A 23,524-nucleotide genomic window follows, 5' to 3' on the forward strand; every position below is an offset into this window, starting at 1 on the left:
ATTTATGAAAACATAGAGCCGAGTGGAAATGAACTGTGAACTGGTCTGATATCTTTGTCCCAGTGTTTTCTTTATGCAGGACATTCACACAGTGCTCTGGCCATTATCTGACTTTGACCATTTCAGTGACTTTTAACCACACTTTTGCCTCCTCATTATAAGTTCAAAGTTTTAAATGCAATGTATCTCAAATCTTTCTTCCATTAAATAATTTCCCATTAATCTTCCATTAAATCATTTCAAATGTGTCCGTAACAATAAAATATTTTTAAAGACAATTGTTTCTTTGCTATTAATATGCAAAAATTAAAATAATCTCACAATCAGCCTCACGTTGCTCCAAACCTGTATGAATTGTGGAACACAAAAGAAGATATTTCGAAGAAAGTTGGTAACCAAACAGTTTTTGTCACCATTGACTTCCATTTTATGGTCCAAACAAACAAATAAATAAATAATTAAATGAAATTATATTGTTTATCATCACCTTAATATGTATTTTCATTATTTTTAAAAGATGGGTTTTTCTTTCTTTTAAACAATCAATTTTGTAAATCACTATGGTAACATATCGCCTTTAACATTACTTTTACTGTATAAAACTTTTCCCGATTGTCAGTTTAATGTTTTTATTAATAATATATCATTGTTGCTAATAAACAGTATGAGTCCCAAAACAATTGTGGGAAACATTGATTTTTATCTCTGATATGCCTCTTTTGAACAGTACTCCACACAAAAGTTTTCTTTCCACTACAATACGATACTTACTTTGCAGTATGTTACTTCCATATTCACTCATTTATCAATAAAGCCCAGTATAGCGTGACTAAGAATGGATGTCCATAAAATGAAACCTGCACTGGCTTAGGGGTTGGTTTGGTGATATTCATCTTTGTATGTTTAAAAACAAGCATTGTAAGTCATAAAGTATTCTGACAGACATTTTGGAGTGCTTTTGTGAAGAAAAATATTTTGAATGTTTTGAAGTGGGCCATTTCATACCATTTGAGGTGCTTTCTAGTGTCACTTTCACATCTAAAAGCCTTGATGGATTATCATGACATATAAAACCTCCATAAATATCCAATTAGAGGGTCTTTAGTCATAGAAAACTGTAGTAGCACACAGTGCCAACTGGAATGTTGTGATTTGTGGGTTTCACTCGATCCCTCACAGATATGCACACCCATCCACAACAACAGACTCTACTCACAGGAGAAAACCTGCTATTCTTTTTAGCATGACATAACTGTTGTGAAAAACACCACAAATGCTTTTTAATAGACTCAAGGAGCACATTTGGTTCAGGAATTTCGGGTTATTGGTGTTTCATGACTTCCTTAGGATTTTTAAAGGTGTAGTTCCCCAAAAAAGTCTTCTGTTGAACTCAAAGGATATTTTGAAGAATGTTGACAGTAAATAGTTGATGGTACAGTAGTTACCCAAATTAATTTACCCTGTGTTCAAAAATACTATGGAAATCAATGGCTACCTTCATACCAACATTCACCAAAATACTTTCAAATATTTTCAACAGAAAAAAAAAGAAAGGTTTGGAAAAACTTGAGAGTTTGACAAAAGTTTTAATTTTGGATGACCTATCACTTTAACTGTTCACTAAATATCACCCAAAAAGTAAAAAAGGATTCTCTAAAATCTATAAAGCTATTTTTGAAATCAAATAAATAAACATTGAAATGGATTCTTTAAAAGTGAGCTGGCTGGTGTGGGAGTCATTTAGATACACATGGACTTAAGACAAGCTGCTTACTTGACAAAATGAAATACACAAATTGAAACGCAAACAAAAGTCAAACACTGCAAGCACATGCAGGTGCCAGATAGGATGTCAGTTCTCACGCTTTTGATGCCAGCTTTGAGTGTGGGAAGTGTTTCTGCATGTCCACACACAAATCCAATTATCTCCTTATCGTGAGCACCTCCTCTACAGCCTCTTAGTTTTCTCTGGCCCTCAGGTCACACTACATCTTGAGACATTTCCCACACACCCTCACCTTACCTGAAGCCTTTTGACATACACACAAAACACACACATACAAAGATTTATGGAATATCACAAGGATTTGAAACACAAAATGCAGCCTGCGGGGCTAAAATATGCAAGTCAACAGTTTATGAATCTTCGAAATGTGAACTTGTCTCATATTTTTGTCCCAGTGTTTATTTATTTATTTTTGCAGGACATTCACAATAAGTGCTCTTTCCATTATCTATCTTTGACCATTGCAATGGCTTCTCAACCACTCTAATAATGCCTCCTCAGTGCTTAAGTTTCATTATAAATTCAAAGTGTTTTACAGTTTTATATGTTATATGTTTTATATGTTATATAAATAGTTCACACAAAAAAAGAAAATTCTGTCATAATTTACTACATAATCTTTCTTCTGCGGAACACCAAAGAAGATATTTTGAAGAATGTTGGAGTTTTGGTCTCAAAATTCTCAAAATATTTTGTATATAAAATACAACCTTATTTTCAAGCTGTTGTGTAAATGCTTAAACAGGACAAATATTTAAGAATGCGGCTTGTTCAATCTGATCTCACCAGAAAATGTATTGATTTTGAACATTTTGATTTGAAAAAAAAAAGAGTGTCCACTTTTAACCCCGCCACTAAACCTAACCGCAAGTGTGCTGTAGATCATACAGTAGTAGTAGATCATATGGAAATGTATGAACGAAATTGTATGAATCCATATGAATAATAAAACAGGATGATGCTTTTACACTGGTACAACAACTAGTTTCTTTTTCGAGTGGGAATAGTTGCATAGACAATTAAGCATTATTTTTCCACTTTAAATCTCTTTTCCAAGTGTGCAGTACAGTGAATATCATTGCTAAGAAACTGTGCAAACCACAAATTTTTTAACTCTAGCCCAGGAGTTGTGTTTTTGACAGTTTGTTTGCACTTGAATTCTTAAGGAGAATGATGATTACTCACACTGGAAGGCTTCACCACACCTTACGCAATAATAATAATAAAAGTCCCTTTTTCATGTGCTTCATGTGCCTTTTCCTAACCTGTCATAACTTGAGTACTGCGATTAAATGTAGTTAACTCGAATGTGCTTAATGCTGTATGTGGTCTCAAGCAGGCTTACTACAAGCCTAGATCATTCACATTCTGAATACTGTTGCTCTAATCAGTGTCTGCAGTTGATTCTGTTAAATATTATTGCAGCATAACTGCAAAGCATATCTGTTTTTTCTTTCCCCTATGCTCCAAATCTGCTATATTCCTCCTGTGGTTCACAGCTATGGAACACAGGGACTTTCCAGTTGTGTTTGGAGAAAGTTAGAACATGTTTGTGTGTTGTGATTCATCACTGCATGTTCTGACTTTGTATTGCACAATCCAAAAAAAAAAAAAAAAAAAAGGAGTTGAAATTAGGACCTGACTAGAGTTCTCACCTCTTAATCAAATTAAGACCTTTTCCTCTTTGAATTTTGTTGTTATTTTCATGCTTATAATATTGGCCAGTGTCAAAAACAAACTTTAAGGGCAATATTTGAACCATGAACAGGTTTCCACAAGCATTTGTACCTTGTCATGAGGGCATATAAACTATGCACCCTGCATTTATGTTAAATACTTAAACCAAATCAGTAAATTGAAATTAATTTAAAATGAAATGGCTCTTTGGTGGTTCTCTGTTTACCAACAGTCACCTATTGGTTGGTTGCACACTACAGAGCAACTACAGTGTTTGCAGAGGCAGTAACTCCCAAACTGGAGAGATGTAGAATATAATATAAAATATAACTATGTTATATATTAAATAGATTTTAAATGTTTGGTGCATTTTTCAGTAGCTCCAGTGGGCGTGATTGGATCCACATCTAGGGGGTGGAGATTGGTAGGTTTAGGGGTGGAGCTCTGGAAGATGGGTAAGTTTAGGGGTGGAGATGGGTGGGTTTAGGAATCAGGGGGTGTTACGGGTAGGTTTAGGTCTACTTAAGGAGGGAGGAATTGGATCTGGATCCAACCATACCCCCTGTATCTTGTGTTCTGCAGCGAGGACCATCTCGCATTTTTGGTTAATTTTGGAACCTAAAATTGGTTCACAACTTTCTGAGCATAAGAGTCAGACTCAAAACTGAATCAGAACAGAATACAAATGTACAGTTTGTCAACCCCCAAACCACAGCATGCTGCAAAGTGTATGCAACTATTTTCAACCCCAAGCACAGTTTATCAGTGACAGTCAAGCAGCACTCAAATCAAACTGAGAAAAATCTGTAGCCTTAAACTCTATCTGCACATGATGGATAATAATTAGGATATGCATGTTACTGTGGTAAGAGTTTTATATTAATTGTCAAAATTTCATTAGTTAGCCTATCTTAAAAAATAGCAATTGAACTTTCTGCATTTACTTTGCACCGTCCATAAAACAAGCAGAAAAAAAAATAGTTTATATGAATGACAAAATCACCCATAATAATAATAATAAGATTACTTAAATAATAAGACAATAAATAAACAAACAAATAATGTGAAAAATTAATTACTCTTTTTTTTAATTGATTTATTTTTCTTTATTTTGGCAGATTGGCTCCCCTATAAGTGCAGTGTAGGCTTTGATCAAGACATCCATGTAAAACTCTTTCATTCGTTGTCTTTCCATAATGATTTAAATATTACGCTACTGTAGTTTAAACGGCATCTAAGGCTATTGGTGCTGAGATCTTCCCGCTTACATGCTTTAAAAATCCTCAACCGAGTTGAAAGGAGGAGGCGTGTTTTTCCCACTGCCATTTCAGAAAGTTTGTCAAGTAAATGAATAGCTAAGGCTCCAGCTCGTGAAGTGCTGTGGCGGAAGGAGCGTCTGGATGAGAGCAGGAGGATGAAGCCTTGAATACATGATCTCATTCACTCAGCTGAGACTGCACGAGCTGCACCGGAGTGCGCGAGGACAAGCCCCAAGTGCTGTTTCTGGATCTATTTTTTATACTTACGTGATTCATTTCCTTTCCCTGAGCAGACCAATGTTGGATATATGTTAAGCCTGCGTGGAATCCCACAACTATCCATAAGAAGGAATGCATCTTTTCCTCGTGAAACTAATTCTTTTGATATCACTCCTTACTTGGACGCAAGGTACGTTTCATTGGAAGATGCTTTCTTAATTAGCCGCCAGTCGCAATTTCTAATGTCACTAACATTATGATTAACATGATTGCTAATAAATAGTCTTAGTTTATTTCTGACATTAATTGTGAAATTGAGCAACTTGTCCGAGAAGTCACTTGTTGCGCACTGATGTCAGTATTTCAAACGGCAGAAAGAGCAGACGTGATAAATCGTTTGATATTCTGTAGATTGAAGTTTAACTTTGTTACCTGTACTGTATCACAAATTATTTATGAAAACTATGTTGGACTGAGACTGCTAACTTGTCGCTAGTTTTATTCCAAATCAAAATATACATGTTTAGCTTTTTAGTACACTAAAAGTTGGCTACGTTTCCTATTTGAACGCATCAGAATGGGGTTTTGAATCAGTCACAGCACATGGCGGTTTCGACACTAGTGTTCATACAATCAAGTAGACTGAAGTTTTAAAACTTTTGCAGTCAGATGCTACCCAACGTAGCTGCATTTATGGCAAGCCGTTTGTATTCCTTGCAACTTGTATCTAGTTTTGTTACAAGTTGCCTGCTTATTTTTAAGTAATTTAATAGCGAGTAGTGTCTTCTGCAATTTCTCTAGTAACTATTTATACGTATTCCACTTGTGGCAGACTCTGACAGTTGAGTTTCTCAAAAGTATTCTATTCATTACATATTAATACTTTTTCTGTTGCTTTTCGTCACTTACCAAATAGTGACAAGTAGCCTACCTATTTCATTTTTACTCACATCTATTCACTTCTGAATAGTATACATTCCAATTGTTGCTGGTACCTCTTTTATTCTAGTAACTATTCAAATTGCAGCATTTTTAAGATGCCCTAGTGCTAATTTATTTATTAGAATTAGTATAATCCAATTATTACAAGTATTTTTTTCATCTTCATAGTAAATCCTGATTAGACAATGTAACCCCCCCCCCCCCCCAAAAAAAAAAAAAAAAAAAAAAAAAAAAAAAACTATTTAGCTACTAGAATAAGAAATAGTTCTAGTGGCTAATGAAATAAACAGTCAGTATTGTAAAATGTACTATAGCATATAATGAATAGGTATTAGTGAAAAAAAAAAAAAAAAAAAAAAAAAAAAACTATATATATATATATATATATATATATATATATATATATATATTATATACTAGGATTGCTTACTAGTAATTAAATATGAGTACCAGTATAGACAATAAGTAAAAGTAACATAACAGATATTAATTTGTTTTAAGGAATAAATGTTAAAAGAGCTTGCCATTGTACATTCCCCAGAACAGCTGCAGAATGAAGAAGTTCACAGCAGTGTGCTGTCAAGTCCCTCTGTCCACAAACATCACTTTAAGGTGTTAGGAGTTCTTTCTGGGTTCTGCTCAGTATCTTACAAACTTCTGCATAGTTTGGAACCAAACTGAAAAGTTAGGAATGTGTGATACATATTATTATTAATATTTAAAAAAATCTCAGTTGTTGTATTTTCAAATTAAGTACCATACCACCTTTGGCAATATATATTAGTTCTGAGATGAGATCAAATCACGCAACACTCAGTAGAAATGTATTACCCTGTGTCCTGTGTTTCTAGGCCTGGAATGTTCTGAAAAATGCCAAAATGGTGGTACATGTGAACCTACTGCAGATGGGAGAGGAGAATGCAGGTAAGTTATTAGAACTCAATCCTATAAAACTGCTGTTTCTGAACTATGTCAATACCCTGGAGGAATTTAACACAATGTTTCTGAATTGCATACATCACTGATATGAGATTTCTTTGTGATCCGGTTCCAAAAGTTGCACATTTTCAGCAATGCAATATACAAACTGTTGCATACCAGAACACGTGATCAATTTGAGTCCCAACCTTGCAAATGAAAGCTAAGTGTGCTTCTCTCCTTGAGGAACATGGCCTCAGCTAATGAACGACATACACAGCCTCTGATGAAGAGGGTCGAGGGCATCACCCCCCTCTGGCTGGTCGTGAGTACGGGCCACTTCTCCAGCCCAAGTCTTGGAGACACCCGGAGCCCTAAATCGTATTTCACTTTTCTTTTATGGAACGACAGCTGGGGTTTGCCAGAACCTCGGCGACCATTGTTCTCCAGTCTAGATTAATTCTGTGTGACTAATCTGTTTGAAGCTTCCCAGAATGCCTGAGGCCCCCCCGCATGCCCTGCCCCTGTGCGGGTGTTTTGTCCTATTTTGAATGCCCATTCACTCTCTGTGATTTACATTAGAAGGACAGATGGCAGCAGAGTGTAATTGGACTGGATGTTTTCATAATTGGTAGCATTGCACCAGTGGAAAATCAAGAGCGAACAGGTTGCCTCAGCGCACATAGCATCACATAACTTTCATTTCTCTACTGTACCCAAACAGGATGGTTGACTGCTTCTTTACTCTAATTGTGTTGGTTGATTTTCTAATAGGGTTAACTCTCTTTGGCCTTCTGTGCTTTTTAATTCAGCAATGATGTGAATGCAGGATTGGGTTGCAAGCATTTGGCCAGGGTTGCATTGTCTTTCTCTGGCTATCAATGAGTTTATCAGGGTGGCTATGGAGGAGCACACTGGCAGGGCTCATTTGAAGCGGGATGGTGGCGGCTCTGTTTTTGGCCTCCCTCAGTGGACTGCGAGCACATGGAGCCGCGTTGGCGGTGGGCCACATCTTAATTCTGTCTGGCAGCCTCCCTGCCTCAGTCGGGCCACAAAGACACCATTGTGCCCTATCATACTCAGACTCCTCTAATTAAACATGGAGATACAAACGGAGGCCGCTCTCCTGCTCAGGATGGCACATTACTATGTCTAGTACCATTTATCTATTGTTCAAATGCAACTGGTGGAGAAACTAATGCAAACTGGTGGTCCTGCAACATGTCTGACAGACTTTGGCAAAAAGTGAGTTCGTAGGTCAGTTTTGGCCACGCTGTCCCTCTAATCAAATGCATCCATTGTGAATGTCCTCAAATGCTTTGTGACATACTTTGTGCATTTATTCAACACACTCTAAATAGTGAAAATGTGCAGTTATTCCCTTGAAGAGATATTTCTCCCAACAAATACAGTTCTGCCATTATTTGTTCCCCCTCATGTTGCTCTAAACCTGTATGACTTTTTCTTTTGTGGAGCACAAAAGAAGATATTTTGAAACATGTCTCAGTGTTTTTGTTGGTAAATGAAAGTCAATGGGGTTTGAACCCCTTTTGACTTCATTAGAGTTTAAATATTCTTCAAAAGATGTTCTTTAACATGACAATGTAGGTTCAGTTGATTCAGTCATATTGAGTAACATGTTTAAATAATATAAAAAGTATTTGTAATTAATAATACTATTAGTAATGTTTAAACATGTATTACATAATATTTACCTACATAAAACTATTTAATTGTTCCATAAGAGACAAATATGTTATCTGTGCATGGGCTCCTAAAACACACTTTTTTAGGTTTAGCTCATGTTGTTTTATCCAGATAAAAGATAAAGCAAGAAAATAAGTAAAAACACATTATAAAAAGTGAAAATGTGCAAGTTTATTTAATTTTATTGCTTATTTTATTTTTTAAAAAATCTGAACTGAGTCAGTCATATTACATTTTTTACTTGATTAAAATAAGTTAAAATATGAAGTACATTAGATTGATTGACAATTTTTTTTTATTACAGTGCAGTAATTTAATGTGCCACACTAAAAGTAATCTCTATAGAAACATATGAAGTGTAACTGCAGGTAGATCATTTTATATCAAGTTCTGTTCAGCTAGTCTTATATTGTTTTGGGAAGATGTGTTCGTTCTACTTGACATTCCATGCCAGGAATACCAAACACTCATATCTGGCACTCTGACAGGCTCGTAAAGGAGTGAGTGAGCCATTATCTTTGACGCTTTTGCAAGGCCAGAAGTCCAACTGACAGTAATACAAACCAGCTTCCAATCTGAATTCCTTGTATGTATGAGGGATGGCAGATTTGAAACAAAAAGGATTAGTGTTCGACAAGGAGATGAGAGATGCAAGACTGGAGGGAGATGAGGAGAAGTTCACATGATGTGAACTTTGAGACCTTCCGCCTATGTTTTGATGGGCGGCCGTTGATGTAATGTGCAAAAAGAGCTCAGTGTCTTCTGATTGGGTCCCAGTAGAGTCATAAAGATTTGAACCTGATGTAGGTGGGATACACATTGTATTAATTCATCACTAACATATATTCATTTAATAATTCATTTCACACTTGGAGTTTGTTACATAGTTCTAGTGTCTGTAGTTTGGGATTATAACATCTTGTCAGGGCGGCAGCCTTGAAAATATGGACTACAGAAGTCAACTGTTGCTCAGCATGGACAATGTTTCTAACCTCCTCATTTGTAACTTTGTTTTTCAGCTAGACTTTTCAAAACTTGCTGTAACATTTCTCCAACATTTTTTCATTATTTTCTTCATGGTTGCTAAGGGAGTGTTTCTAAATGGTTACTATGGTGTTCTGAGTGGGTTTTAGGATGCTGCTACGCAGTTACTAGTGTAATTTCTAGGATCTTCTGGGTTATGCTTATCAAGTCTGCATTTATTTGATCAAAGATACTGAGATACTGTGAAAATAGTGATATTGTGAAATATTACTACAATATAAATAAACCATTTCTTATTATTATCATTGTTTAAATCAGTAAAAAGTATTAATTTATCTAAAAAAGAGGCTCGTATGCTTATCAAGAATGCATTTATTTGACCAAAGATACAGTAAAAACACTAATATTGTAAAATATTAAAATGTAACAGTTTTCTACTTTAATATATTTTGAAATTCTTATTAGCAATGTTTAAAACGGTTGCTTCTTAATAGTTTTTTGGAAACAGTAATACTTTTTTTCCAAGATTCTTTAATGTATAAAAAAGAACAGCATTTATTTGAAGTAGAAATCTTTTGTAGCATAATAATTGACTTTACCATCACTGATCAGTTGTTCAATTCAATGCATCCTTCATGGATACAATTATTAATTTATTTAAAAAGTAAAATAATTTGTTAATAAAATTTGTAAGTAAAAATAATTTGTTATTGACATAATAATTTGAGATTGATATCAAATGATGATTTAGTATATTTAGTATTATATGCAGGATACATTTTAATTTGCATTTGCATTAGTACAAAGTGTCACCCCTCTGTATAATTATGATCTCAAGTTTGTACATTTCAGCCAAAATGGTTGTAATCTACCCCCTGGGCCATGTGTGATGTGTCTAATGCAGTAATCAACAATGACTACTTGCTTGCGCGGTATTCAATAAAAGCTCTGTTTGCTTTTTAGAGATGAGTTCCTCTGAGCTCTTTACTGCATTTAGATACAGGAAATGGACACTAGGGCCAAAAGAAGATAAGTTGTATTCTCTCATGATATCACTACAGAGGACTAATATCTTCATGACGTTGCTGTGTGTCCTATTCTTGGCAGCTTTATGGCACAGTGTAATGTCTCGACTGACCAAAGTGGCTTGTGTTGGCGAGCTGAAATGTGATTCTGGCTTATTTCTATCAGGAATTAATTCAGCAAACTTTGATTGTACATTCTGTCATTGCAAGATTGTGTTCTGTATGTACAGCTGGCCAAGTAAAAAAAAAAAAAAAAAAAAAAAGGAAAGAAATGCAGCAAAACACACCAGGCTTGTGTTGTTTTTGTTTGATGCTTTTGACCTGAACCATCTGCCTGTGGAACACAGCATTACAAGTGATCTTTATCAAGGTAAATAATTCACTGTGTACAATGGCTGCTACTTACAGCATAATACCTGCTAATGCCTGTGGTTTTTCTATTCATCCCTGGCACTGGCAGTGGCAGATGTTTGAAAGTTTCCTCTCACATTGTCAGAGGGGTTGAAGAGGATATTTTAAGAAATAAATCCACTTCCTGTTAAATGTCTGGCATCATTCCGCTCAAAATCACTACTTAGTGCCGTGAAGGACATCTGAAAACAGTAACCCAGTCCCTAGCCTCATAAAACCACCAGGAGCAACACTTGTTAGAAAAGTATTGGGTCAGTTAATGGCTGCTCCCTGTCCCTCAGTGGAACTGTTATTCCCATAGGGTCCTTCAGTACTAGGGACAAATAAACACAGGCATAATGAACTCTAACAGATGTGGGCCTGGAGGAACACGTCTCCTCCAGTGATTACAGAGAGAGTGCAAGAGCCCGGGCTGTTGTTTCATAAAGAACAGACAAGACCCAAAGACAGGAAATTAGGGTTTAAAAGAGAGTAGATTTTGTGTTATTGTTGCACTGCCCAAGGGAACAAAACAGGCTAGTGGTGCCACGACCTTCCTAACAACTATCTTACATGCTGTCATCACACAAACAACTAATGCTAGCTAATTGCCTGTTGGAATGTTCTGGGTTTCTTACAAGCTAAGCTCCTTTAAATAGAGGCATAATGCTGACAAACAAAAAAAAAGTAATTTCAATGTGTTGATTTTTTTTTTTTAGTCAAAATTAGTAAGGTACTTACAATGGAAGTAGACAAGGCATTGAATATTACAATAAACTTAATATTGAAGAATTGTTAAAATATAAGTAAATAAGTAAATATAGTTTAAATTATAGTTTAAAGATAAAATGATTAATAAATAATGTACTGGTTCTAAAAGGACACAAAAGCACCATAAATGGATCATAAAAGGGTCCAGACAGCTTGTGTAGTCTTCTGAAGTCATATGATAGCTTTGTGTTAGAAACAGACCGAAATTTAAATTGCTACCGATAATCTTCCCCTTCAGTGAGCTGTTTACATGAGAAGCTCTGCAACCGGATCAGTCTGATTTATGAAAGAATCATTCAGGGCTGAGTTTCCCAAAAGCTTCGTAAGCCTAAGAAGTTCGTAAAAACGATCATACGACTGATCTTAATATTATGGTCTGTTTCCCAAAAGCATCGTAACTTAAGTAGCACTTGAAAATCATGTTCTCTGTGGTCTGGAATAATCGTAAAGCCCTAAGTGCATCATAAGAAGACAGATTTATGCGGTCACCTGCAGGACAATCGGCAGATTACACCTTTAACTTTATTCAAGTGCTTTATTCGTGTGATTATAGTTAAATTTGAATTTATAAATGAAATAATTAAAAAGGGCAGAAAACAAAAAAATACAAATACACATCTAAATTAAATGACTGAACAAAAAATGAATAAAAGAAGTAATGTACGAAACATGCTTCAAAGACTGGGAAAAATAGGGATGAACTAAAATAAAAAAAAAAAAAAAAAAACTGTCAATGACTTACTGACGTGCAGCCATCTTGGGCCTGGAAATAAAGTCTCTACAAACATACTTAAACTATATTATTATATTATATTATATTATATTATATTATATTATATTATATTATATTATATTATATTATATTATATTATATTATATTATATTATATTATATTCGAGCTGTCTGGAATGCAACATTAGGTTAACATTTCAATAAACGAGCGTGTAGCCTACTTCAATTATGAGCCATTCTATAAGGTGACATTTTAGCACATGACAAACTAATAGCGATCCCTAAGTAGCACTTAAAACATGGCTACGTGTGACTGTGTTAAGTGCATTTTTGGGAAACGCACATGAAACAATAATGAACGTTCGTAAAATGACTTGTAGAAAACCCTCTTAAGCGCTAAGATCAATCGTTATCGTGAAATGCTGCCCAGGCCAATTTTGTGAACTGGAACATAGCTATTTTGCATGGCAACGAGCTAGGGCCGGCCCTGGACTGTTTATCCTGGATTATGATTGTTTGCTGCCTGCCCTGACTATTGCTTGTCTTTTGGATTACTCTTTTGTCTCTTCCTGGATTATACCTGTTTGCTGTTGATAGACCCGGCCTGTTTTGACAACTCTTGTAAATAAAGCCTGCACACGGATCCTCAGCCCCTTTGTCATGTCTCCACATTATAGTATGTAATTTATGTTAAATAGTGCAAAAATTTGATCAACTTCAGATTAATAATAAAGGAGTTATATAGATTAACTTTATATATTATACATTTATGGTGCTTTTGTGTTCTTTTAAAATGAAATAAAATTACTTTATATAGAGAACAGCACAGCAGTATTCCCACCCCAATTATCAGCTTAAATAATAAACATTTATGCTAGAATTCATGTAACTGTTTTAACAAAAATATTAGCTACATTTCCAGTTGCCTTACTGTAACTGTGATATTTGCTTTTTGTAAGAAAGAAGGAAAAATAAATGAGGAATGAAGTCAAAATTATGCACAAACACTGTTGATAAAGCTTAACTTGTATTAAATATCCTTTAATTACACTTATAGTATGATGGCCAAACAACACAGTGCTGTTTTGGACATTCATTTAAAGTGCCCCTATTATGCCATTTCCAATATTGCCTTTCATGCAGTGTATAATGTAGCTGTATGTGAATGTAAACGATCAGAAAAGTTTTAAAGCTGGAAGTGTACGATAAAGTTATTGTCTCCCAAAATAAAGAATCGTGTCTGTACAGCCTAAACGAGTCATTAGTAATTCAAATTCCACTTCTGTGATGGCTACACATCACGGGGTAACACATTAGCTTAATTCCCGCCTATGTTCTACGTTGGCCAGCCGCGAACAACTTGACCCCACCCTCAAACAAGGCATTCTACTGACGACTGCTTCTCTAATCTCGGGGAGTTCAATGTGGAATTCATAAAACGCTTGCTGTTGAAAGATGGCTCAGTATCATGTTTATTTGGACCAGCTGCTCCACTGAATCACAACCTATAAGTAAGATAAATAATAGATGTTTGTATTTTCTATCGAGTGTTCAATATACAGAACTATTGAAATAGGCGTATCGTTTTTAACGCGCTGTATATGGTAGACCAATCACAACAGACTAGGCCATCTGACCAATCAGAGCAGGCTCACGGAAAGTAGGGTTTTAGAGAGACTGAATCTTTGAATTGCTTTAAAATGAAGTTATATTAAATGCATATTTTGAGAAAAACTAAAGCGTTTTTTGACCTTGCATGCATGTAATCCTATTGTAGGAGACTCCCAAAACAATATTAGGAACTGTAAAAAATGGCATAATAGGGGCACTTTAATGTCTTTACAGTCAATATTTACAGTATACTGTATTCAGTCTTATTTTTCCTGTAGTTCAACCATGAAAGGGCTTCCAAGTTAGACTTTTTGTTGTGAGAGACAACCTCCTTCACTTTGTGACCTTTCAATGGCAGATGGCAGATTGGAGCGCAGTGGGTGGAAACCCCCTGTGTTTCATCTGGCTGAGGGTCAGGTGTCAACAAAACATCTGGTCTGGCCTGGGTGAGCATTGCAGCACTAGTAAAACCCTGTTGTCATGGGCTACTGGTGGCCACAGAATGAATCCCATCACTTTCCAGAGGACAAAGGTATTTCTGAGAGGATAGTGAAGGTAGAATAACAGTACAGGGTCATTCTCTGGTCACAAAATCAAACACAAACTAGGTCTGTTTACAGAACTTGTGATTTATTTTTATGGGCTTTTTCTGTTTGAGGATGAAGATTTGTAAACTGATTTTTTTTAGTAAGTTTAGAAAGATTTGGGGAATACTGCAGTAACTGCATAATTATAAATCTGGCACTCGTTAAGTATGAAGAAATGCACTGATTGTGTTTTATAGGCAAAGCAAAACAAGAAGTTTGAGAAAGATTTGAAATGTGAAAATTAAATAGACTTTTAATATTGTACATTTTTGAAAACATTGTAATAGAAAGAATTTTCACTCAGAGATTCCAAATAAATTTCCCATTTAAAGGTGCACTAAGCAATTTTTTAAAAACTCTTTTGACCATAGTGTCAGACCGAGTCCCAAAACAAACTCGTAGCCAATCAGCAGTAAGGGGCATATCTAGTAATGATAGGGAGAAGAGAGCGCTCAGTGAGTGCACAGAACGGATATTAGCAGATAGCCTATAGATAGCGAGAGATGGCAGATAAAAAAAGAGGACATTTTCGGAGGAGCAAAACATTAAAAAGAAGGGTTATGATCAGGCAAGAGGTAGGACCACATAAATATCTGAGCAGCTTTCCAGCGGTGGAGAGAACTCAAGGAGCGGAAGGGAATCGGACGGCGGAGTTATCAAAATAGTGGCAAGGTCCTGTTGCAGTGATTCCCCTGCCATTATATTAGGGGGGCGGCCCGCCCCCCCCAATGGCACCCCCCGCCCCCCTTGAAGGTCGAGGTCATTTTATTTAATTAAATTTTCTCTATAGCGCCAGATCACAATAGAAATCATTTAAAGTTACCTTTTCGATAGAACAGGTCTATACCTTGCTCTTTTATTACACAAACTAAATGGACTTATGTTATTGATCTTATTTACATGATGCATGTCAATTCGGTCTCTACGTTACATGGTCGCGCTCTCTGTATCGCGCACAGCGGAGTACCGCCCCGGTGTGCACACATTGTGAACACATTCCCACTAGTATTTGTAAATATTAAGCCGCATAACGACTTTTTAAATATGAATTCTGCGTGTCTCTGTGTTTATGAATGGCGCAGCCACGTGGTTTGGTACTTGTACTGAAGCGCGCGTGACGCTTACTGTGATATTAACGTCTGCCGTCTCACCATGACGACATAAATACATGAACCACATCTCCAGAGCTGCTCCGAGAGTCACTTCATGAGCAATTGACGGTTTAATTTTTGTAAATCTATCCTCATATCATATACACACAGAAATGTAAAGGTATTCACGGCAACCCATCAAAATAAAAGTTTGGTTAAACTTACCCTTGCGAAATATAGATTGTTCAGTATAGGCATACTAAGGAATAATCATACAATATTTATTTAATGTTTTAATTGTAATATTAAATGACATTTTTCAAATAATTAAATTTTCATTACTTAAAAGATAAAATGAATGAATGTTTTATGCCTTAGAATTATGCAAAAAAAATCATAAGGCTTTTGTAAGAATAAATTAAACTTGTTTTTATGCTTTCAAATAATTAGACATTCTAAAACAGAATTTGGCAACAATAAAACATAAGGTTGGAAAAAATAAAACATTTGATAGGGTCCTAAACATATATATTTTTTAAAAAACTTAATAAATTTATATTAAAATTTATTAATATTTATTAATTTTATATTAAATCAATAAATTTATGTTAAATTGTTTGAGCTTCATTATTTTAATTCATAAGACATGCTTTTGATTAAGAAAATTTATTTTAACCATTAAAAAGAAGTCCAGAAAAAAATAAATAAATACCCGTGTTGGGGTTTGTTGCTGTGTTTTTTGTTTGTTCTTTCAAATACAAAAAAAAAATAATCATTCAAAAACAAAAAACTCCAACTTCAACAAAAATAAAAAGCAAACCATAAAAATACACATTGCCATTTTGATATAAAGAATAAAATAAAAAAAATAAAGTAATTAAATAAAAAAAAATATATATATATAATATACATTCAATTTAACAACCAAAAAAAATAATTATCTTGATTGATGTGTCCCTCAGTTTGTTAAAACAAAGGAGAAAAACATTCGGTGGATAAACGTATGCGTCTATGTAGAATATTCCTTTAAAAGCTTCTAAATAAACAGACCAAGCCTCAATGCCTTATGCCACTTTAAGTAGCTTGATTGCTAATGTGACAAGCATTTGCCAAGTTCAAGAGCAAACTGGCAGGGTTTCCTACTGAGGTCCTCAGTGTACTCACCATAATTCCCCAATGTGTGCTTTACTACCAGGAGCCAAGGCTGACTAAGTGCCCTATGTATTTACACTCTCCAGAAGTGGGACTGTTTGCCAGGACAGGCAGGTCTAGTAGACTTTTAAAGGTGGTGTGATTTTCCGCAGGGTGCCGTTAAGTGCGGCTGCCAGGCCTCTCCATTGAGGACTGCTGTCAGGGATGGGGACACAGAATGGGGTGAATTTTTTATGCAAACTGTAACATTCCAGCAAGGCCACAGGCTCCTCCCCAAAGGCAATGCAACAATCCCTTAAACCAGGTTCATGTTCTTTCTCTGAGAAAGCTTGTGAGTCAAAGGTCCATTCATCATGGAATCCTACCAGGCTAGTTTTGGGAAATTAAATTGAAGAACAACTAAAGAATTTGGGCTTTTAGTGAGCTAGTCTTGTCAGACTGCTGTGTACTATTGAAAGTTTTTGGAAAGTTTTTTTTTTCATTCCATAATATACAGTATGGGCTAGATAGATGTTTAATTTGGTAACACTAGATTAGGGAACACATATTCACCTTTAACTTCATTTAATGAGTTTTCCCTAATTAAACTCCTAATTTGCTACTTATTGATAGCTAGTAAGGTAGTTGTAGTAGTAGTTATGTTGAGGTATTGGGTAGGGTTAAGGGATATAGAATACGGACATGCATTAATATGTGCTTTGTGAGTACTAATAAACAGCCAGTATGCTAGTAATATGCATGTTAATAAGCAACCAATTAATAGTGAATAGTGTTCCCTAATCTAAAGTGTTACTTTTAATTCTGACAAAAAGTAGTTAAGAAGTAGTTAAAAGACAAGCAATAGTCAGGGCAGGCAGCAAACAATCCTTATCCAGATTTTTTTTTTATTTTTTTAAGTTTTACTCAGCAAGGATGCCTTAAATTTAGCAAAAATGTGTTACAAACATTACATAGATGTTACAAAAGATTTCTATTTCAAATAAATACTGTTAAATAGATATTGACACAGGCCATTAAAGAACCCATAAAGCTTTGTAACTTTTAAAAACAGTAAAGGGAGTCCAGTGCTGAGGTGCATGATTCAAAAATGACCTCATCATCCCGATATACCAGGAACTGCTGAAGATGAGAGGAGAAGGCGGGAGGCAGTGAAAGGCATACGTGGAGGAGTGTGACTACAGCTCTAGCGCAGCCAAGTAGGAAGGAAGTGAAGAGGAGGCTGGGAGATTAAAAAGGGAGGCCATGATGAGAACAAGAGGGATAGAGAGGTGACCGAGGGATAGGATGGAAGGGAGGGGAAAGAAGAGGAGGTTTAACAGCTGAATGCACACTCAGAGGGTTAGAGGCACCCAGACTGCGGTCAGCTCCGCTCTGAATGGCGGCAGGAACAATGGGCCTTCTCATGGAGCCTGTCTGCTCTGCTCTGTGGTGGGCAAACCATTCAACTGCCTGCTGCCTCGGCCCTCTTATTCTCTTTGGGAAAGTGTGAGCGGAGTTTGTGAGTAGGGAGTCGGGTGCGCTGTGATCAGCAGCTGCCGCTCCCTCATTAGCATGCGCACCTGCTCCCTGAGGCTTTTCTGGAAGGCCGACACAGGCCCTCGTTGCATTATTCCAGCTCATAACTGCACACAGCGATGTGTTGTCTGGGTTAAATCAGCCTAATTTTTCTGTATCGGATCTCAGTTTGCAAGATACAAGAGCTTGATAAAGTTTGAAACCTACTTTGAAAACCCACAACTTCTTCTCTAGTCAAAAAAAAAAAACATTATAAAAACCAAGATGTAAAAGATTTGGAGAAAAATAACAATATCATGATAGAACTATTAAGATATGTCATAAGTCAGTTCTGCCAGATTATTAAAAAACTTATATATATTTATAAGAAATTATAAAAAAGTTAGAATGTCCCTGATCTTTTAACTCTGACTTTTAAGCAGAACATTCTTTTTTACATTTTTATGATTAATTCATTTGCATTTCATCAGCTCCCAAACCCCCTGCTGTTCCTTCACAAACCCCAGTCTGGGAAACTGTTTAATGCACGTAGTGTTGTTGATAATAAAAGATAAAACATATTTTCTTTCTCTTTCTATTTTTATGTTAATATGGTTCACAATATTCCCGTTCAAAACTATGTGATAAACAAATTAGGTCAAAAATAATCTGAAAGTAATCAATAAGTAGACAGAATAATTAACTTTAAATGCGTACTCTAATAGATTAGGTTACTAATTACAATTTTCATTATAATGTGTAACCAGTAATGAACTACAATTTGTAAGTACTGTACCCAGCACTGATTATTGTTAACAGCAATATAGTCTGCTTATTAAATTCTGCCCCTTTCTAAGTCGACTGCAAGCTTCAGATCTGCCTCCATCCTGTCATATCTGTTTTTTTGGCACAAAAATTTAATAAATGGACCCCAATGAAGAAAATGAAACCCTTTAAATATGATTGGCTTTTCCACAGGCTAGAAACCTTTTCTCTTCTGTTGAACTCTACTTCAACTTCAAGATTTGTGACACTTACAGAACTTTAGAGTTTGTTGTTGTGCTGGTGATGCGTAAGATGTTTGTGTTGTTTGTGTAATAATCATAAAAACCTAAACGAACCTCCAGAAATGTGCCGGAGTGGCCATAGGACAATGGGAGGAAAGGTAGCACTGTGCAGTTCCCACCGTGCACTTAATGGTTTTGTCGTGCTTGGTTCTCAGTCCCCTGTGTTTTCTTTTCTTGGTTGAAGTTATTGGCCATCCTAATCCTGGGAGAGACACAGTAAAAACATCCAACCCACTGAGGGGGGCCCTGTTTGGATCAGAGAACAGTGCACTGGGAATTTGTTGAGATATTTCGGCTGCCCCCCGAGGCCAAAAACATGGCTTCGGTATTCCAGAGGCTCTGGATGGCTTTAGGTTTTTGCAAAAGGTTATTTCAGCATAGTCATGTCGAGGGAGGGCCCCTTTTGTGTCGCTGAGTAAAATCGGCAAAAGATTACTTTCAAGCCAGCCCAGGAAAAACCTGTTATGAAGTCTGTACAGCTCTTTTACAAAGTTTTCGCTGTGCCGTCTCTGTATTCCCAAGGTGCTGATTGATGCTGCAGAGACTCTCTACTGTAGAAGAATAACAGGCATTGAGGTGGAGGAAGACAGCTTTGAAGTCCTGATAATGTTAGGCCGGGGTTCAAAGACCCTTGTATAGACACTGCCTTGTCTTTGGAGTGAATGAATTCAGATTCATTCAGAAAGGCTGAGGTGCTCGAATTTTCTCCTAAGAGCCGTTGATGGATGGCTGACTTTCATAAATCCGTTTGAAACAGAATTACACCTGTGAACCACAATCTAAATCTGTGAAAAAACCTTAAACATTCAGAAAAGCACTTTTTTTTAATTATAATAAAATATGTATTTCTTACACTTTTGGCTTTGCTGTGTGTATGTCTGTGTTTCGCAGGCATACATTGTATGTTAGGATGCATGATATTAAAATTCTGGTCAATACAGTTGAGATGTCATTTTTATGTTATGGCTGATAACCAATAAATGGCCAATATTAAAATTACATACATACATAGTTTATCAGAATAATTTAAAAAATAAAATGCTAAAAACTAACATCAATCATTATTAATGTTACAAGTTAATTTTTAGGCATCACAACATTAATTCATTTTAAAACTGTTATTAAATTATTACAGTTTAAAAAATTAAAAAAATTAGGAGTTAGGTGACAACACCTAAAAATCAAATTTCTAATTTCTGTAATCTACATGTAAAATTACGTACAGAAATAATGAGCCAGCAAAGTTTGTTTGTTTGTTTAATATTTAAGATAACTGTTGTGTTACCTATATTACAGTACATATTCGTGATTATATAATGGTTCTGTAGTTTTGCTATTGTGAAACTAAAGCCATTGAGGCTGTTCATACAGAACCTGTTTTTGCATTCACTGTGATGGTTTTCCATTGCTTTTCTATGTAAACATGCACTATATGGACATTTGACTGTTGAATTTGTGACAGCTAACTAAATACAGCATTCAAGTTTAAATAAGTTTTCAAAAACGTGTCTTTGGACCTTGTTTTTCCATTCCGCTACCCTCCATCTCAAGTTCTCAAACTCATTCAGTGTAAGACGCTGTTTTGTGTAATATTTGTGTAACTATTAACAATTTGTTTGTAGGCTAATTTCAACAAAAAAAAAGAGAAAAAAAGAAAAGACTGACACGTTCTCCATTTGTATGAGCAATAAGTTCGACACAGTAACATTACTAGTTGAAAACTTCATTATAATGCAGTAGTTTCATTATAGTCCAGTTACCTCGATTTATACTGACATTTTATCCAGTGCTAAGCTAATGCTATTGAAAGTGGCTTTATGACTATGAAGTGTAAATCATATACTGAGTGCAGCATATACAGTACTTATTCCACCTGTGCTTGCTTTCCACTCTACAGGTGTCCCGAGTCGTTTGCCGGAACAGCGTGCCAGTTCCACAACCCTTGCTTCCAGTCTCCATGCAGAAATGGCGGCGTGTGCCATTTGATTACTTCTGTTAACAAGGTGGACTTTGTGTGCAACTGCAGCCTGGGCTACACAGACCGACTGTGTCTCACTTCCACCAATAACATGTGCCTTAGCTCCCCGTGCCGAAACGGAGGCACGTGTGAACTCACCAGCATCCACACTTACAAGTGTAAATGCCCACCAGGCTGGTCAGGTAAGACCAAATTCCAGTTAGAAACAATGTATATGAGGAGAATGTACTAACATCTCAAAAACAGACAGTGGTGAGCATATTCAGATTTTTAAATGCTCTTCATTACTAGGTAAGAACTGCCATCAAGCCGATCCTTGTGCCTCAAATCCTTGTGCCAATGGCGGTAAGTGTAGTCCCTTTGATTCCGACTACATCTGCCACTGCACGCCCTTCTTCTCAGGCCAAACCTGCAAACAAGACGTGAACGAGTGTGCCCAGAGTCCCTCTCCTTGCAAAAACGGTGGCGTGTGTGAGAACGAGGTGGGCACGTATCGCTGCAGCTGCCCTGCAGAGTACACTGGGAGACATTGCGAGACCCTCTATCAGCCCTGTAACCCTTCACCATGCTACCACGGAGGCACTTGCGTCCAGAAGGGAGAGACGAGCTATGAGTGCTCCTGCTTGCCAGGTAGGCATGCTTAGCCTGTTAACCTGCACTTTGGCGTCCTGAAGTTTTCTTTCTTTACATCAGTTTAAATTACTGTTAGTTAGTTATAAAGTAAAACAATTTCCATTCCATTAGTTACACTGAACCCCTAATGCTGCACCCAAACTAGCAAAGCAAAAGAACTATTAATGTAAGGAAGTAGTAAAAGTTTCTTTCTGATTTACAAAACAAAAATAGTCTACTGAATGGATTTAATAATGGAATTAAGTCTGTCTTGTATAAAACCGTGTATTTGATAAAAATGATTTCTTTGTTTTGATGCTTATTAGGGCAATAAAGATATATATATGTATATATATATATATATATATATATATATATATATATATATATATATATATATATATATATATATATATATATTAAAAATTCCCATGTTTGATGATATTGATTTTCTCATTGTTTCACATTGTTTTTGTTTTGTGATAATTGTTTATAAGTCCCTTGTTTGTCCTGAACAGTTAAACTGCCCGCTGTTTCTCAAAAAAGTCCCACAAATTCTTTAGCGTTCCAGCATCTTTTGCATATATGATTTTGAGATTTATCGGTTGAAAGTGACAGATTGAACTGATTCATGGAAATGAATAAAGCCCACCAGATCTAATACAGTTTAAAAAAGCATGAAATCAAGTTAATGAAAAACATTCAAATCAACACAATATTCGCAATGTTGCCATACTTTAGCCAGCTTAATCACCATGAATATGTGGTGATATATTGATATGAATATGATATTTGATATATTGCCTAGGTTTGAAGCTTAAGTGATTATGTTCTTTGCTGACTTGTTCTAACATATACCCTTTCCTGGCTTAAGAGCTGTTTACCATGCTAACAATTCAAAGACTTCTCTTAAATACCCCTCATGATTATGGGGTACACGGCTTGAATCTTGAATCCTTTTAATCATGATGAGGGCTTTAACTGACATCAGTTACGTAACAAATCAGTTCATTAAATGACGGATCAATGGCAGTCTCTTTGATCATTCAGAGGAAATCCACTCATCTTATTTTGACTCACAAGTGTCCTGTTGACGACATCTGTTCCAGCGGTAAGACAAATGATATCAGCCTTCTATTCAGGTCAACACTGAAGGTAGAGATTTCAGATGAGCTCAGTGAGTTTGCAATAACAATAACAGTAACTTTGTAACATGGGATAGGCTACCTCTCTCAGCATGCACTTCTCTCAGCCTCATTTAAACCTGGCCTAGTCATAGTATCTGCACTCCCTCTGCAGCTCTGTCTGCATGTGTGTGTGTGAACAGGCCGGCAGGAAAATATCTGCTCTTATCATGAGGAAATGTCTGAACGACAACATCCTCATGTTGGTGTCCCTGGGTTAGAGTCAGTGTAGGGAGAATGAAAATGCCTGTGTGTGTGTGTGTGTGTGTGTGTGTGTGTGTTCGCCTCCCATTACTACTTTGGACCCATTACTAAGTGGATCTCGTATCATGTCAGAC

At 36.1% G+C, this 23,524-nt stretch overlaps 1 protein-coding gene across 1 annotated transcript in view; it reads left to right on the forward strand.

The window, feature by feature from the left end:
* Positions 1-4,795: 4,795 nt before the first annotated feature.
* LOC109062456 (neurogenic locus notch homolog protein 1-like) overlaps positions 4,796-23,524 on the forward strand; it is a 44,532-nt gene continuing 25,803 nt past the window's right edge. Inside the window, exons 1-4 of the mRNA XM_042756743.1 lie at positions 4,796-5,131; positions 6,735-6,807; positions 21,310-21,572; positions 21,682-22,020. Of these exons, the coding sequence (XP_042612677.1) occupies positions 5,074-5,131; positions 6,735-6,807; positions 21,310-21,572; positions 21,682-22,020 (733 nt within the window). The 5' untranslated portion in view covers positions 4,796-5,073. The remainder of the gene's footprint in view (positions 5,132-6,734; positions 6,808-21,309; positions 21,573-21,681; positions 22,021-23,524) is intronic.

This window comes from Cyprinus carpio, chromosome A5, assembly GCF_018340385.1.
Source record: "Cyprinus carpio isolate SPL01 chromosome A5, ASM1834038v1, whole genome shotgun sequence".
In the NCBI taxonomy this organism is placed as follows: Eukaryota; Metazoa; Chordata; class Actinopteri; order Cypriniformes; family Cyprinidae; genus Cyprinus; species Cyprinus carpio.